Source organism: Corapipo altera, unplaced genomic scaffold (assembly GCF_003945725.1).
Source record: "Corapipo altera isolate COAL_440 unplaced genomic scaffold, ASM394572v1 24, whole genome shotgun sequence".
Classification (NCBI taxonomy): domain Eukaryota; kingdom Metazoa; phylum Chordata; class Aves; order Passeriformes; family Pipridae; genus Corapipo; species Corapipo altera.
This window is the reverse complement of record NW_020884903.1, coordinates 7,101,912-7,117,451: the sequence shown is the minus strand read 5'-3', so window position 1 is coordinate 7,117,451 and position 15,540 is coordinate 7,101,912. Positions and strand designations below refer to the sequence as shown.

Below are 15,540 nucleotides of genomic sequence, written 5' to 3'. Positions count from 1 at the left end.
ATTAGTCAACAGTAGATTCAGCTATACATCACCACTGGTTGATCCTTTTAATATCTTCAGGAAGAATTTATTTTTGAAACCCTCCAGAAATCTCTTTGATTGCAACAGCCATGTTGCCTTTCTAGCAGCTCTAGTCAGTCACCTGTGAGAACTGGGGTCAACAACACAAGAATTTTGGGTTCTTTAAACACTTTATTTGCTTCCCCATCAGGTAGCCTGTAACAAACTCCTACTGTAATGACATCATTATTAGCTTTTCCTCTGGTCCTGAGTCACAAGTGTGATTAACTTCCATCCTGCTGGAGATCTCAAAAGATCTGTGCTGCTTATAGATCCCTTACAGATCCACCCCTCAACCCTTCCTTGCCAATGTTTCTGGAAGTCCTTCATAATACTCCAGCTACATGAACTTCGCACAGTATTTGAATTGTTCCAAATATGTTGCAGTCCTGTAACCCCGAACAGCTCTAATTTTTCCTGCTTGTTTCCAGGATGTGTACATTTCTTTACCAACGCTTGAGACAGGTGTCACTTCACACTCTTTTATCATTCCTGAAGTCTTTCTTGCTCTTATCACTTGTGCCCCAAGCTTTCCACATGACCACCAGTTCTTCATTTAACTATGGTCTGTAATCTCTCATTGCCTCCTTTCCTAGTTCAGAGGTCTCCTCATTAGCTGCCTGCAGCTCAAGGCCTGGGAACCTGCATCCTCCCTCAGCAGCTCTGAGTTGAGGTCTCTGCCGTGCCAACAGCAGTTCTTCCAGCTGGTGCTGCAGATTGTGCCCCAGGCTGTGCTGCTACAGCTGCTCCTGTATCTCATGCTGCCATCAATGTGTTCCCAGCTCCCTCCCACATGCAAACTTCTGGAGAAACCACCACTCCCCAAAGATATAGGACATGTGCTGGGCTTGCCAGCTGCACCTGAACTGGCACTCAGCTCTCCCTAGGCAGGAGTTACCTCTCTTGGCCACAGCCTGTATCTTAGAGTGTCCCCATCATCTCTGAGAATGCTGCCACCCCTCCTTGCCAGTTACTCTTAGTTACAACACAGGAAATCAGAAGTCTAAATTCTCTTTCTTACTCCATGTGATAATGATGTACTGCCAACATACCTGTTTCAGGCTTTCCAGTTTGGTTTGCCTCAGTTCTTCATATTTCCATTTATAAAGAAATAATTCATTTTCCATCTTTTCCATTTCTTTTTCCAGAAATACATTCATTCTGAAAAAATATTTTAAAATTCAGCATTGTACCATTTTTAAGCTGACAAAAGACAAATTACTTTGAATATCCTTTCCATAGCTTGTTATATTTTGCTGCCTTTATCAATGATATATCTTGATTTTATTAAAAACTTATCATCACATAATTATTCCAAGACATTTACCAAAATTAATAGCTACAGAGAAAAAAGAAATCCAGTAGTACAGAATTAAAATTTTAATAAAATAAAATTTGGGATAAACTGAAGAAAATATGAACTTTGACTTCAGTTAGTGATTCAGATCACCTAGTTTATATCAAGGTAGTGAAGATCCTCAGAGAAAAGATATTACATCTTTTTGTATAGACAGAAGACAGGGGAAAATATACAGTATGAAGACACAACACAAATTGAAGTTGATTGACTTTAGATGTTAAAAAAAATTAAAATATGTATATTTCATATTTCAATAAATAATTGTTCTTGAAAGAAAATGTTAGAAGAATTTTAGGAAAATGGAATATTTAGCTCGGAAGTACTATGCCTGTAGAATGAAAAAAAATATTGAAACAGTTTAAACAAAAATTCCAATTCTGGAATTGAAGAAACTGTTGTGCCAGATTGTAGTTATTTCCCATTCTGAGACTAATGGAATCTGTCAACCTTTTTACTAAAGATGCTATTGCCAGACTAGACTAGAACTATATTCTGAGAACATCTGTTAAAGCAAAGTGTGTTGATGGGATTTGTCTGGGGCATTTCTATGCAGCACACTGCAGGCTTGCACAAAGATAGCAAGAGTTACCACTGACTGGACTGGCTCAGTTAGCTACATTAATGAAGCAATCCACTTCAGTGAAAAATCTTCTTGTTCTTGAACCAGGGATCTCCTTTTTCTACCTAGATTTAGCATATCATACATCTTCTCTTAGCAAACACCTAGAGCTCCCATAACATTGTAGTAATAAAATAAACACCATCACTCACAAAGCAAAGTGGAGCAAGATGTATGTCATGCAATTCAACTCAACATTTTTTCTTTTAAAGTAATGGACTATCTCATTGGAATGATATCATGACTTCATGGGGGAACTAAAAGAATAACGAAGCAGGACATTTAATACAGTAGAATGGGAAAGCATGGAAGATGACAGCTTAATACTTTGAATAATAGCCTATTGACTTTATTGAATGTAGTGAAAGTCCTTAGAAATGGTCTAATCTGAGAAGTAAAAGAGGAATGTCCAGTATGAGGAGTTTATTTAGAAGACAATAGCTTTATTTTGTGTTACAGTACCTCTTAAGTGAGATCAGCTCCCTCTGATACTACTAAATGAAACAACTGCTCCTGACTATACAAAATTTACTATTTAAATAAAGAAAACAAAGAGTGGAAGAAAGACTATAGCTAAGGTCAGTGAAGCAGCTTACTACTAGGTAAAAAGATCAAGGTCATAGCATTTTAATAGCTCTTGTAACCAGCTATTTTAACTCCTTATTATCTAATTAAACCACATAATTACACAGAATGGTTGAGGTTGAAAGGGACTTGTGGAGGTCATCTGGTCCAAATCCCCTGCTCAGGAAGGTTGCCTAGAGCTAGTTGCTCAAATCCACATTCAGATAGCTTTTGAAGCTCTCCAAGGATGCAAACACAACACAACACAACAACCTCTCTGGGAAACCTGGGCTAGTGTTCAATCACCCTCACAGAAAAAAAAAAGCACTTCTTGATATTCAGACAGAGCCTTCTGTATCCACTATCTAACTCTACGCATCCAGCTCTAAGAAATTCCTCTTTGGTATTATTAACTACGAGTGTAGTTTGTGGGCTTTTGGTTTTAGAGGAAAGAAACATTTTTAAGTTCAAAATGGAACAAACTACATTCTTAAAACTAGAAGACATTTATATGAGATCACTGATCCAAAAAATGACCAAAGATAACTATTTTAGGCAAATTATTATTTAACGTGTTGAACAACTCATAAGGTTTTTAATTCCCATTTATGTCAATGGGACCTCAAATGTGTATTTGATATGAGCTATTAGTGCCTAGTAGAGGATGATGGTGTGTGATTTTACATTGCAAATCCAACCCTGACATTTTTTGAAAGTCAAAATATAAACTTTCATCTCTTTCTTTTATTTATTATTTTTTTTTAGTTCTTCTTTCTTTTTGCATTTTGCAAAGCCTGATCTGTGTGTGTAAGGGTATACCAGCATTACTGATGATAGCTCTAAACAAAATGCAATAGCCATAGGTCCTCTCAGGGTGAAGACACAAAACATCTTATAGGAAAATTAGATAGGTAACAAGGGCAAGTCCAAACACTGGATCTGCTTAAGCTAACTTGGCTCTGGAAAAAATGCAGCCACAGTTCAGAGTACTGCACGTAAACCAGAAAACTACTGAGAAGTCCTCTAGTCTATGAGTAAGATCATACTGACTACCAAAGTCACCTTTGGCCTTGGGGTTCAAGCTGTCTGTGATCTGCTTGCTTTGGATGAAGCACAGCTGTGTGTGTCATTGGCTCAAGTCCACTGAGAAAAATGCTAAGTTGTGAGGAAGAAGCTGTGAGAAAGTACTGAAGCTAGAGCCATGCAAGAGAAGGGAAGTAAAAACGCAGAGGTGAGATTGTTGAGCTAGACATTATTAACAGCTCCAGAATCCAGAAGCAAATTTACTGTTATGAACAAGAACAAAACCTAAAAGGGAAAACCGGGAATCTGATGATGGAAACTCAGCAAAATCAGTCAATTCCACTAAGCAGCAGAGACCAGCCCTTTCTGAGCCAGCAGATGACAGCCAGCCCAATGAAGATTCACCAGCTATCTCAAGAGACCAGTGGCTATGATATCACTTTTCCCAGTAATGTTATTCCTAGCTATTCACTGTGTGCTTTGTCAAATAAAGTTGCTTCATACTGTGAAGTTGCATATATTCTGCTAATATAACATCTTTATACAGAGGAAATGCTGCCCAAACTGACCTAGAGAGGGAGTTGTTATACCCAACGCCTGCTGTTATGTGGAAATCACTGCTCTGTGAGCATTTGCTGCCTGAGGTTGGCACAGCCACATATTGCATGTTCTAGATATGCCTCAATTCTTACCCTGTGCCAGTAAATTTATTACTTTGTACCAGTCAGTAACATCCAGGCATAAATGGCAAAATCTATCTCTCTGAAATACAATTAGAAATTGGCTAGAGAAGCATGTGAACAAACAAACAAACCAAAACCAAAACCAGTAGGCAAAATCATGGTTTATAAAAGTTTTACCTAAAAGGTGACTAAAAACAAGAGTTGAAAAATTATCATGTTTCTAAAAGAAAATTATTATACATACATATTCTTGTATGTATCCTTGATTGCCATTGAAAGATGAAGCGCCTAGGACCCTAAATATTTTAACCAGAGTAAAATTAAATTTGTGAAGCATCAGTCTCCTAACTCACACACATATATATATTGCTTCCACAAAAAGCCTAACTTATTAAGGAGAGAGAACATACTTCTGGTCATCTTCTGCGATATGATTCAAGTAAAAAGTTATTGTATACTTTCTACAGCTATCTATTTCATATAACAAAACACATTAAACACTAGTTGGGAAATTAAAGCTTTTTTTTTTTACTCAGGTTTGTGCTATCTACAGGACAATTGTGAAACAAGCTGACAGTAAAGAAATTCTTCAAAACAGTTTACTATTACACTCTCTGAATGGATATGGTTGAATATATTTGAAATAGACAGGGTTGAGGTTTTCTTCATTTTGATTTTCTGATTAACTTCAACTGACTTTGAAATTACAGTCACATAGTCACTATGCTGAATTCTTTCTCTAAATTTTTTTCAGAGCCTGGTAAATAGCAATGATTAAAGCTTAAAAATGAGAGCATATGAGATATAAATGCAAAAATCACCATATCTATAGTAGAAAGTGTCTTAAACCCCTTTATTTTTAAGAGAGATTTCCCCAAGTAGGATATATTTTGTACTTACTCTCTTTCCTTCTGTAAGATTTTCTTAATCTCAGCCAAATGCAAATGTAAGACTGAAACATGTATTAAGTCATTCTCAGTTGTCTTAGCTGTAGTGTCCAAAGTTTTTTTAGCTTCCTCCAAATAGATACTGGGAAGTCCATCAGGGAAGAAATCAGGGGACTTTGGAGTGAATTTTTTATTGTGATTGCTCTGGACTTTATTTACCTCCACATCCTGAGAAAACAAAAATATGGCATCTGAGAAAAACATAAATGAAAGGGAAAGTCTGAGATAATTCCTGCAGGGCCTACCAAGGCTTTTCTAGACAGTGAAGTCACATAGGAAGAAAAAGTTGAATCACTGTAATTTTGTGACATCTCACACCTTCTGTTATGACTTCATATCAAAAATATTTCTAATGTGTCTTTATTAAAGAAATAGATTTCATTTATCATTTGTTGGCTATAACTATGGTGAAGACAGAATCCTGGAACTAATAAAACCCAGAATGCAAGTTATGTATATAAACAATATATTAAGAAATTCTACTTTATGAACTCTTTAACTTTTAATGTAAATTGTGTTGAAGCAGGCAATAGGATCATACAAGTTTTTCATAAGGAGCAAAGTATATAAATATCTATTTTGAAGGCAAATGTTTCACATGAAAAAATGAGCAAAACTAACAGCAACTAGGAAAAATAACTAAAAAATAAAAAACATAATCAGTAGGATGATTTAATGTCTCTTATAAACAAGTTTCTTTTATAAATGTTATTGTTTTACCACTTCTGATGAACGGTGTTTAAAAGCTAATGTCATTTTAGCAGATTACTGACAGTTCTATTTCATACCACTGTTCTTTTGAGTTTTTATAATAATGCTCAAAATTTACATCACAAAATACTAGAAACCACTGATTCACACTCACATATAAAGTTTCAGTTTTTAAGTAGAAATTACTTTATGTTAAAGAGAAATAGTTAAAATATGTTTAGTGTTATTTCCTTCATGTGGCACATTTGTCTGCCCAAAAATATAAAAGGCAAGCATTTTTTGGCAAAATTTATTCTCCATACTAACATTATATTTTTTTTCAGATTTCACAGGAATTTATTACAATTTATATGCATTAGAGAGTGAATGAAAATTCTGAACAGAACATATTCAGATCTAAAATCCCAACGATTTCCCTTGAAGTAAAAAATTTCCTATGTACTACAATATAGGGAGAACCATTTTTCTGCAATGTATGAAAAAATTACCTATATCTACAATGGCTACTATCTATCAGATAACAAATACATTTTTGACATGATGCTGTCTATGAAGATTATACAGTGCATGCCAAGGCACAGAATTAAAGGTGGTGAAACATGCAAAAGTAGTTCCATTTTTGATGGACATAACTGGATCTTTTGTAGAACTGGGAGCTGATTAAACAATGCCTGATTGTTTAATCCTATGTCAGGATTTAGTTGCCCTCCTTATCAAAGAAAAATTCTTGCAAATTTGCAAAAAACTTTGCCTCATCTATTCCCATATTTCTGAAGTTCAGAGAGAATTAAATGGTTTTATTTTAAAAGCTAAGAATCTAGTTTGCTTTTTTTTGGAGGGGGAAAGAAAAAGTGAGTACACAGAACATGATGAATTCAGATAACAGAGGTAACCTATTACCTTAAAACATGAGAGTCAGAGCAATACTGTAAGTTATTGGATAGAATAGTCTGCCTCTGCTACTTAAATGTTTAGTCATAGTGCATGGGTATGAATTATTTTCTGTATTTCTCTATATTAGGAATATTTAGATGGGTGAAGAAAAATGGTTTTGCTAGCGAATGGATGAGGCAGCATTTTGGTCAAAATGCTTGAAAAATTCCATATTCTGCTGCTGCTTCATGAACTAAAAAAAGATTCTCCATTCTTTACCTTCTTTGTGTCTTCTGCCCCAGGAATTTTGATGATTTTGCTCAGTTCTTTCACAGGTTCTGGTTCCAGAAATGTTAACATGTTTCGGTCTTTTTTACCATAATATATTTCTGAGCAACTGCATTCTGTTTTCCAAGCAGTTCCATTTTCTAAGTTTTCCTTCTCACTTATTAAATTTTGATTTATTTTTTTAAGCATACTTATTTCTTTTATGGCACTGTCTAATTTGATTCTCAGTTGTCTTGCTTCCTCTCGGGCTTTATTTCTTTCTCCTCTAACTTTGCTCCATTTCTCCCGCCAGTTAGCAGTACAATCTGACCACCAGCGCATGGTCTTCTCCATTTGGGCAGCTCTGGCTTTAACTTCTTCCAATTCCTGAACTTTTACTGCTTCAAAAATTTCCCAATCACTGCTGTAGTTCATATGCATATATGTATAATGAGATGAACATGGGTAGAAACTTTGAGATGGCAGATTTGAATTACATAGATGGTCGCCTGGTTGGCAATCTCCATCTAATTTATAAGGTTGTCTCGGTTGGGTCCCAAAAATGTGTGTCTCTTCCATTTGTTTCTGAATGGAGCCCAAGTTCGTGTTTTGATTCATCATCTAATTTCACTTCTAAAAAAGACAAAGACAGAGAATAATTTAGCTTTACTCAATTAGATTGTATGAATAACCTCCAACAAAATGGGCTTTTTACTGCTATAATAATGGGTTAATTTTAATAATGCTGTTCATGTTTTAGAAATGTGCTTAATCAACAAGAACCAGCTATTAAAATATCTTTTATGTATACTTTTCTAGTACAGCATAAACAGGAATACCTATTACTTGGCTAGGAACTGCTAGCAAAGGAAGCATCATTAAACATAGTTCTGTCAAAAATTTTTTGAGTCTAAAGAAACCAGACAAAAGCTTTTGTCCTTCAAGACAAGATTAAATTGAATCAATATATATTTTACATATATAGTAAGAGGAGATTATTTGCCTAGAACTGCAATCACAATTCATTTCCTTTCTTCCCCAAACTGTGGAATTTCATACTAGGAAAACTTACCCTGTGATTTGCATACTTAAGGAAAAAATGTGATCAACCACCCCCCAGCCTTTGCATTTTCTTTGTTTCATGAGAAAAATCAAGCTTTTTTACAGGGGGTTTTATTTTGTTGTCTACATTACAGAAGATGTACAGGCAGCATATTCTTACAATATTCTTGAAAGTGTAGTGCTATCCTACTGTACTGTATGGCCTTCCTCTTGATGATATGACTCTGCTAGTAAATCTTATTGCTTTCCTATTCATTATTTATCTTTTCATTATTTATTGCTCATTTGGCTAGAGGAAAAAAAAAGTATCTCAGAAATTTCTTTCCTACACCTGTGCTGAGAAAATGCTGATGTGGACAGTCTGTAGAGACTAATCACACCTCCCTGAGTTTTTTCTTCTTGTTTATATTAAAACCAAAATAAACCCACAAAGCAAACAAAATACAAACAAATAAATAAACCTAAAAATCTTGCTATTTCAATAGAAGACCAAGTTATTTAAAGTAGAAAAGAAATTTTTCTTATATTCCAATATCCATGTGCAAAAAACATCAGGTTTATCTTTTACTGTAATTAGTATTAACACCTGCATTTGAAATGTAGAAGGCCAATGCTCCAAACAAAATTCTGAAGAGAAGTTTTGCCATTCAGCCATGTTTCACTTCAGCTGAATAGATGTTTTTGCAGGTTGTGTTCCAGTTTTCCAGCTGTTTTCAACTTTTCCAAGATTTCCAGGACATTTATTTACCATTTGTTAGAAGCTAATGGAGAACTGTTGTAGTGAAGTATGGATATGAGAGAAGGAAAAGGACAGTAAAACATTCCAAATTCCCTTCAGCACCAACCCCCAGAGCAACTCTACACAGATGTTACGCAGCTGCTGCCAAAGTTTCATCAAGGTTAAGTCTTTTTTATGTTTCTTGACCTACTTCCAGTAACTTAATTTGAATATGCCTTATCCAAAATACAAAGATATTACCACCCACAATTTTGTATGAGGCTCAGTAGAGCTAAAATAACTACACATTAAACTCTTGCAATAAGCTTTTAATTTAACTTTTGGGTTGTGATAAAGCCTTTGTTTCCTAAAGCTTTAATGAAAAAAAAAAAAATTAAAGTAAATTTTATATATATAATAATATATATAAATATATTACATAATATAATAAATATATAATGAAATTGTTGAAACTTTTGAGGTTTTAAATTTTATCTTTTTTTTTTTCTGTACCAAACTATCTATATCTACAGAAATGTTTATTGCACTCTTCATAATCAGTAGATTTTTTAATGGATCTTGTTAGCAGCTTTGTGTATTCACTAAAAGAAGGGAGACCTTGGGGAATACCCAGTTTAAAAATATTTGGAGAGATAAGAATGGAAATGTTTTTCTGTGGTTGAAACTCTGAAAGACCTGAGAAATCTTCATGAATCAGAATATCTTCGTGCTGTGGTTTCATTATGGGTGTGAAGAAACTTCACTGTAACCCACTGAAAAAAAGAGTCACTGGTCATGAATTCTTGCTCTTCTCCGCTGTGATGGCTCAAGTGCTATCAAGACAGGGGCACTGCCAGTCAGATCAAATTTACAGGTATAATATTTGAAGCAGGCTTGTACAAGCTGTATTGTGTATTGTGTTCAGTTCTGGGTCCCTTAGTTCAGAAAGGATATTGAGGTGCTGGAGCGGGTCCAGAGAAGAGCAACAAGGCTGGTGAAGGGACTGGAGCATAAGTCCTATGGGGAGAGGCTGAGGGAGCTGGGGTTGTTTAGCCTGGAGAAGAGGAGGCTCAGAGGTGACCTCATCACTGTCTATAACTACCTGAAGGGAAGTTCTAACCAGGTGGGGGTTGGTCTCTTCTCTCAGGCACTCAGCAGTAGGACAAGGGGGCACGGGCTTAAGCTCCGCCAGGGGAAATTTAAGTTGGATATCAGGAGAAAATTCTTTACAGAGAGAGTAATCAGGCATTGGAATGGGCTGCCCAGAGAGGTGGTGGATTCACCATCCCTGGAGATTTTTAAACACAGATTGGACATGGCACTGAGTGCCATGATCTAGTAAATGGACTGGATTTGGACCAAGGGTTGGACTCGATGATCTCGGAGGTCTTTTCCAACCCAATCGATTCTATGATTCTAAGCTACTAGTCTCTTAGCCTTCTAATAGTTTGAACTTTGACTGCACTTTTCATCATGGATAGATGATTCCAACTCCATACCTAAAATTAAAAAAAAAAAAAAGAATTAAAATAAGTTGCTCCTCCTCCAGAAAACGGAAGTACTGGCTCAGTCCAAGGTGATAAGGAAAATCAGATGTTTCTAGGAGTCTTAACTTCCCTATGTGCTTTTCAGAAAATCTAATCCAAACTGTTTTGTAGCAATCCTCCTTAAGATTACTAGAGGTAATTTAAGTGGTTGGCTGACTCAGGATTAAAACATAAAATAATAGAAATATTGTTTGTAACAGGAATTTTCTTACAACTATGAATTATTAAGATTTGTGCTCATATCTATTTTTAAAGAAGTAGTCTAAAATATCTTTCTTGAAAGAAAGAAAATATTTAGAAATCAGAAAAATGTGTTAATCTTTCCAAAAGTTCTGAAATGGTCAAAAATCTCACTGTTCCAAGGGGATGATTAGAATATATTTTTTATTATATTTTATTTGCACTTCATATCGATTTGCTCTTCATGTTCTTAAAAAATATTGCACTATTCAATAATATGTAAAAGTAGTCCAGCTAACCGAAGACTGTTGTAATACTGAATCAGTTGATACTGAATCTTTAATCATCCCTGTAGTTATCATGATATTTTAAAAAAACTCCTTCTCTTCTCTGGTCAGCTCACAGAAAAGTATTTCATTGTAAAACTTCATATATCTACATTGAACTCAGAAAGGTCTCATCTATAAAATATCCATATATGTTCCAGGGGAGAACAAGAATAATTTCTGACTTGTATGATAAAGATAATTAAAAGACGAAAGTTATATGTTAATGTTATTAGACAAAGATGTCTAAACATCAGAAATTCCATGAGTCTGAAAACTGACAAAAAGAAACCTGTGTGCAGCTAGTTTTAAAGTTGTTAGCTTGAGTTTGCAGCACCAGACTAGCTAGCACAACATATGGAGCTCAGTGAGCTTAATTACTTAATAAAAGCTAATTGGATGGAAAGACAAGATAAAGTTAAAGAATTGGATGAAAGTGGGGGTTTTCTCTTCAGTAAAACTTTCTGAGTTCCATTTTTAACAATTGAAGGATAAATTCCCTTTTAGAGTAGTTTTTCTTAACTGAATAATTTAAAATAAGTGTGAACAAAATACAGGAAGCAACATTCCTTGTACCATGTGAGCGGAGTGGGGACTGTGTGAGAGTGTTGATAGTTCTCACAGAAAAAAAAAGACAAACATTTGTTGAACAAGATAAGGAACATAATTCTAAACCACATTTCATTGTATTGAAACCTCTCCTTATTTATTTAATGATTCTGAACACCAGTAAGAAAAAGAAGGGCTCTTGATTTATTATTGCCAGCTATTGTTATAGGCAAACAGAAGCATATTAACCATTGGTAACACAGTTAACAAAATCACCATGAAACAAAAGTATTAGTGCACTTTCCCCATATTAATACCTGCTCAATGAACTCAGTTTTTTCAGTTAGTTCAGTAGCTAGGGCAGCAGCTTGAGGATAATTTTTCAACACCCTTTTACAAATTGCATGACCTAACCCTTAGTTACGTCTCTTAATTATTAAGATCTCAGCCAAAATTTTTTTAAAGGTATTCTGTCTTTAAAGAAAATGTCTGCTTCAGAGTGAGCCAGTTAGTTTTCATTTGTCTAATCTATAAATTTAATAGGACAAAATGAAATGTAGACACTGTATGTGTTCTTTTTTAATTGCTACTAGAAAGTCAGAACTTTCCATAGTATTGCTGCAGTTCACCATTCAATCAAAAAGCCTGACAAAGGCTTAGAGAAAATGGCCAGGGATGGCAGGGTCATTATGGAAAACAAAGGGAGTGAGAGTCAGTCAAAAAGCTTGGCTCTTTACTAAGGGCTGCTAACTACCAAGCTATCAATTCAAGAAAAGGAGATCAAATTATGCATGGCTGTTCCTGCTGTAAAGTTGGTTTTAATTAGCAACCCTTAAGGGTTCCAACCAGTGGCTAGAGAATGGGATGAAAAAATATTGCTAAGTGACTGAAATTTATGGCAGAAAAAACCCATCACACTGGAAAGTGATTTATGATATAGCTCAATCTAAGAACGTATCCATAAAAATGTATCTAGTTACCAAATCCCTAAAAATCCTGGCAACACATAATCCAGTGGCTGATCATTTGTGTAGAAAAATTTTACACGGAACTTTGAGGCAGAATGACTACCTGTTTACAGGAATGGCTTAGACACACAGGGATTTAGGATTCATTTCAACAGGCTATCAAGGTCATTTCAATAGGAAAGAATACCCAGTAGCAAAAGTTCTGGCAAAACAAATTGTATACTCGTGTCATTTTTTGTCAATGGTACATTACAAGCATTCTACCAACTTCAAGGAAGGAAAGTTAATCTGGGAAACTTCTCTTGTGTATTACATTGATCCTTTAGAACAAACACCTGGATGGTGGAAACACATCCTTAAAGGAGCAGAAATAGTGGTGTATGGAATGTGTTCCCTGCCCAAGCTACCACTGGTCTCACAACTGTTACTGCTTTAAGCCAGTGCTTTGCTACTTTTCCCTTATCCAGAGAAACACAATCTTATAATGAAAAACATTTTAAGAATAAAGTAGGACAAGTTTGGTGTTTCAAATGTTGTACAATGGATTTTCTGCCTACTGTATCAACCTCAAAAGAACATGACAGTAGACAGACGGAATGAACTACTAAACCAGCAGCTGCACAAGAATGAATCTGTTAATACTGTATGTGGAGATCCTATCTGTGAGAACGTCTAGGATGGCTACACAAGTGACAAACCCCCACAAGAAGAACCATAGATAAGGGATTCATATCAGTAGCTGCTCAAATTCTTGTTCAAACAGAAGTAAAACTCTCTTGAAATCTGTAAAATGATATTGCAGTTAAACATCCGCCTCAAGGGTTATCTGTATGCCTCTCCTTTCACAATGAAAAAGGGAACAAGTTAACTACAACTGAGGTTTGGATTATGTCCAAGATCTCACTGTCCTTACCACATCACCATGACAACACTGTTAATTGGAACATGTACCCAAAAATTGTCTCTAATAGATCCTACCTTTTAACATTGCCCATGGCACAGCTCAGGTACCGTAGATCAGTCATAACTCAACTTCAAAACCAGTTACAGAAGGAATATCATCTGCAACACCACAAGGGTGAGTATTGACTGTAGGTAATAATATTACATTAATCCTAAATTCTAAAGTTAACCTGAATTTAACTATATATGGTAACACTGGACATGAAGCTGTATGTGGCTGTGACAACAACAGAGTGAAATGGGCACTACTGGCATGTAAGGCAAGTAATCATGCACTAGTGGACCATAAAAATTATGGCAACTGTTCACAATGAGAAAACAATACATGTCAATTTTTTCATAAACATTCCGAAAAATCGCTGTGCAAGTCAATGTAAATGGACAAAATTAAGCTACCATCTGTTCCTGATTATGCAATCTTAAAAAACAGTCCTTAATAAAAGTTCCTTTCACCTAATGCAATTGTATGATGGACAAGAGCCTATGATTATGGTTCCAAAATTAATGACAATGATCGTACATTGAACATTACCAATGTATACACTCCTATATGGCAGAAAACTAGTACTGAAAACAGTGACCATCTCTGTGGTGGTGGCTACAAAGTCATTGACTAACATGGCATAGAAGTAAAAGAGATATTATTCAAACTCTGTTGATTGTAATTGGTATATGAATTGAATTAATTTATTACTGAAAACCTAGCAAAAAAATTGTCAGTATTAAGAGAAACTGAAGTTAGGATAACTAGAATGACTTGGAAAATGCTTAAAGGAAAGTAAAAATATGGTAATAATATGGTAATAATGATCACAGCGCTCATGCAAAAGTCTGACATATGCTGAGAGCAGTGTCACTAGGTCAACGTGAGAGCAGCATGTACATAGAACACAGTGGATAGGGACAGATAAGGGCTATCACCTGCAGCCATCATCTCCTGCATCTTCAAAAAGTAACTACTTGACAGTCTCTTTAGAATCTGCTAACTCACGGAAACGTTATAGACTAAACTTCTTACCTGGAAAGTGTACGTGCCTAAGGTTATTCCTAAAGTTTTTGAAGCAGATCCAACAGCAGGTAGACTTTTGAGACTTTTGTGCTTGTCAGGGTGATATGAGGGGCACTCACACCATGATGGAGAAGACAAAATGAGCGCTCTCACCAACAGTTTGGTAACCAATTTGAGAAAATATGATTTAGAGAACTCGTAAGTTAGAGAGTTTGTGAATTAGTGAAATAATAAATTAGTGAGTTCATGTGTTGGACCAGTCTGTACAAAGATGATTCCACCAATGTGTGATGTCTTTGCATGTTTTTGTGGGGTTTTCTTAGGCAGAGTATTTCAGTTTTTTATGTTTTTTTCTACTGAGGTCATAAGCTCGTAAAATAAATTTTAATTCACAAAGTACGCTGTGCCGTAAATTTGGGAGAACCAAAAAGACCATGCAGACTATCATATGCAGATTATCACAATTCCATATGAAAATGAAAAGATAGTGATTTCAAGACTTTTCAATGCACAGCCAAAGATGATTCTGTTTATTTTTTTCCACAGTTATAAATCATAAAAATATTAAACCATATGGTATATTTTTAAGCTGTTTATGTTGTTTCCAAACATTGTATTCCTTACATGTGTCATAACTAAAAATAAGCCAAAAATGGCCTGAAGAGACAAATAATGTAAATTATTTACTTCCTGTTGGAAGTTATGTGATAATTTTTTCTCCTATTTATATTTCTCTAGCTTCCTTTTAATATAAAAATATCAATACAAATCTAATTTATTTCCAAATCCTGCTTTATTTACTTCTCATGTCCAGTAACTAAAAACACTTATGCTATGAAAATAATAAAAAACAAAGTTATGTTTCTAACTTCCCAAAAATAAATATTTATGGGTTTCTGAGGTTTTGTTTCAGTGAGGGGTTTTTTGGGTTTTTTTGTCCAAACATGAAATCTTAGAAGTGTCTGAAAGAAAACGGTTTTCTTACCGCATCAATTCAGACAGTATGGATTGTTAAGTGAATCTATGAGATCAAATGAAATCACAATTCATTAATACCCTGATACACACGATTAAAATTATTCAACCATGTCTTCCTTCTGTAATGTATCCT

The 15,540-nt window shown here is 35.1% G+C and overlaps 1 protein-coding gene and 1 long non-coding RNA gene across 2 annotated transcripts in view; one reads left to right on the top strand and one right to left on the bottom strand.

Moving 5' to 3' along the window:
* Window positions 1-15,540, bottom strand: part of CCDC102B (coiled-coil domain containing 102B) — a 48,070-nt gene that overhangs the window by 23,070 nt on the left and 9,460 nt on the right. Inside the window, exons 2-4 of the mRNA XM_027651018.1 lie at window positions 7,120-7,740; window positions 5,210-5,424; window positions 1,113-1,221 (exon numbers count right to left, since the gene is read on the bottom strand). Of these exons, the coding sequence (XP_027506819.1) occupies window positions 1,113-1,221; window positions 5,210-5,424; window positions 7,120-7,728 (933 nt within the window). The 5' untranslated portion in view covers window positions 7,729-7,740. The remainder of the gene's footprint in view (window positions 1-1,112; window positions 1,222-5,209; window positions 5,425-7,119; window positions 7,741-15,540) is intronic.
* The window catches only part of LOC113950792, a 34,099-nt gene continuing 27,469 nt past the window's right edge, over window positions 8,911-15,540 (top strand). The window contains exons 1-2 of the long non-coding RNA XR_003528881.1: window positions 8,911-9,068; window positions 13,429-13,535. This is a non-coding gene — a long non-coding RNA (uncharacterized LOC113950792). The remainder of the gene's footprint in view (window positions 9,069-13,428; window positions 13,536-15,540) is intronic.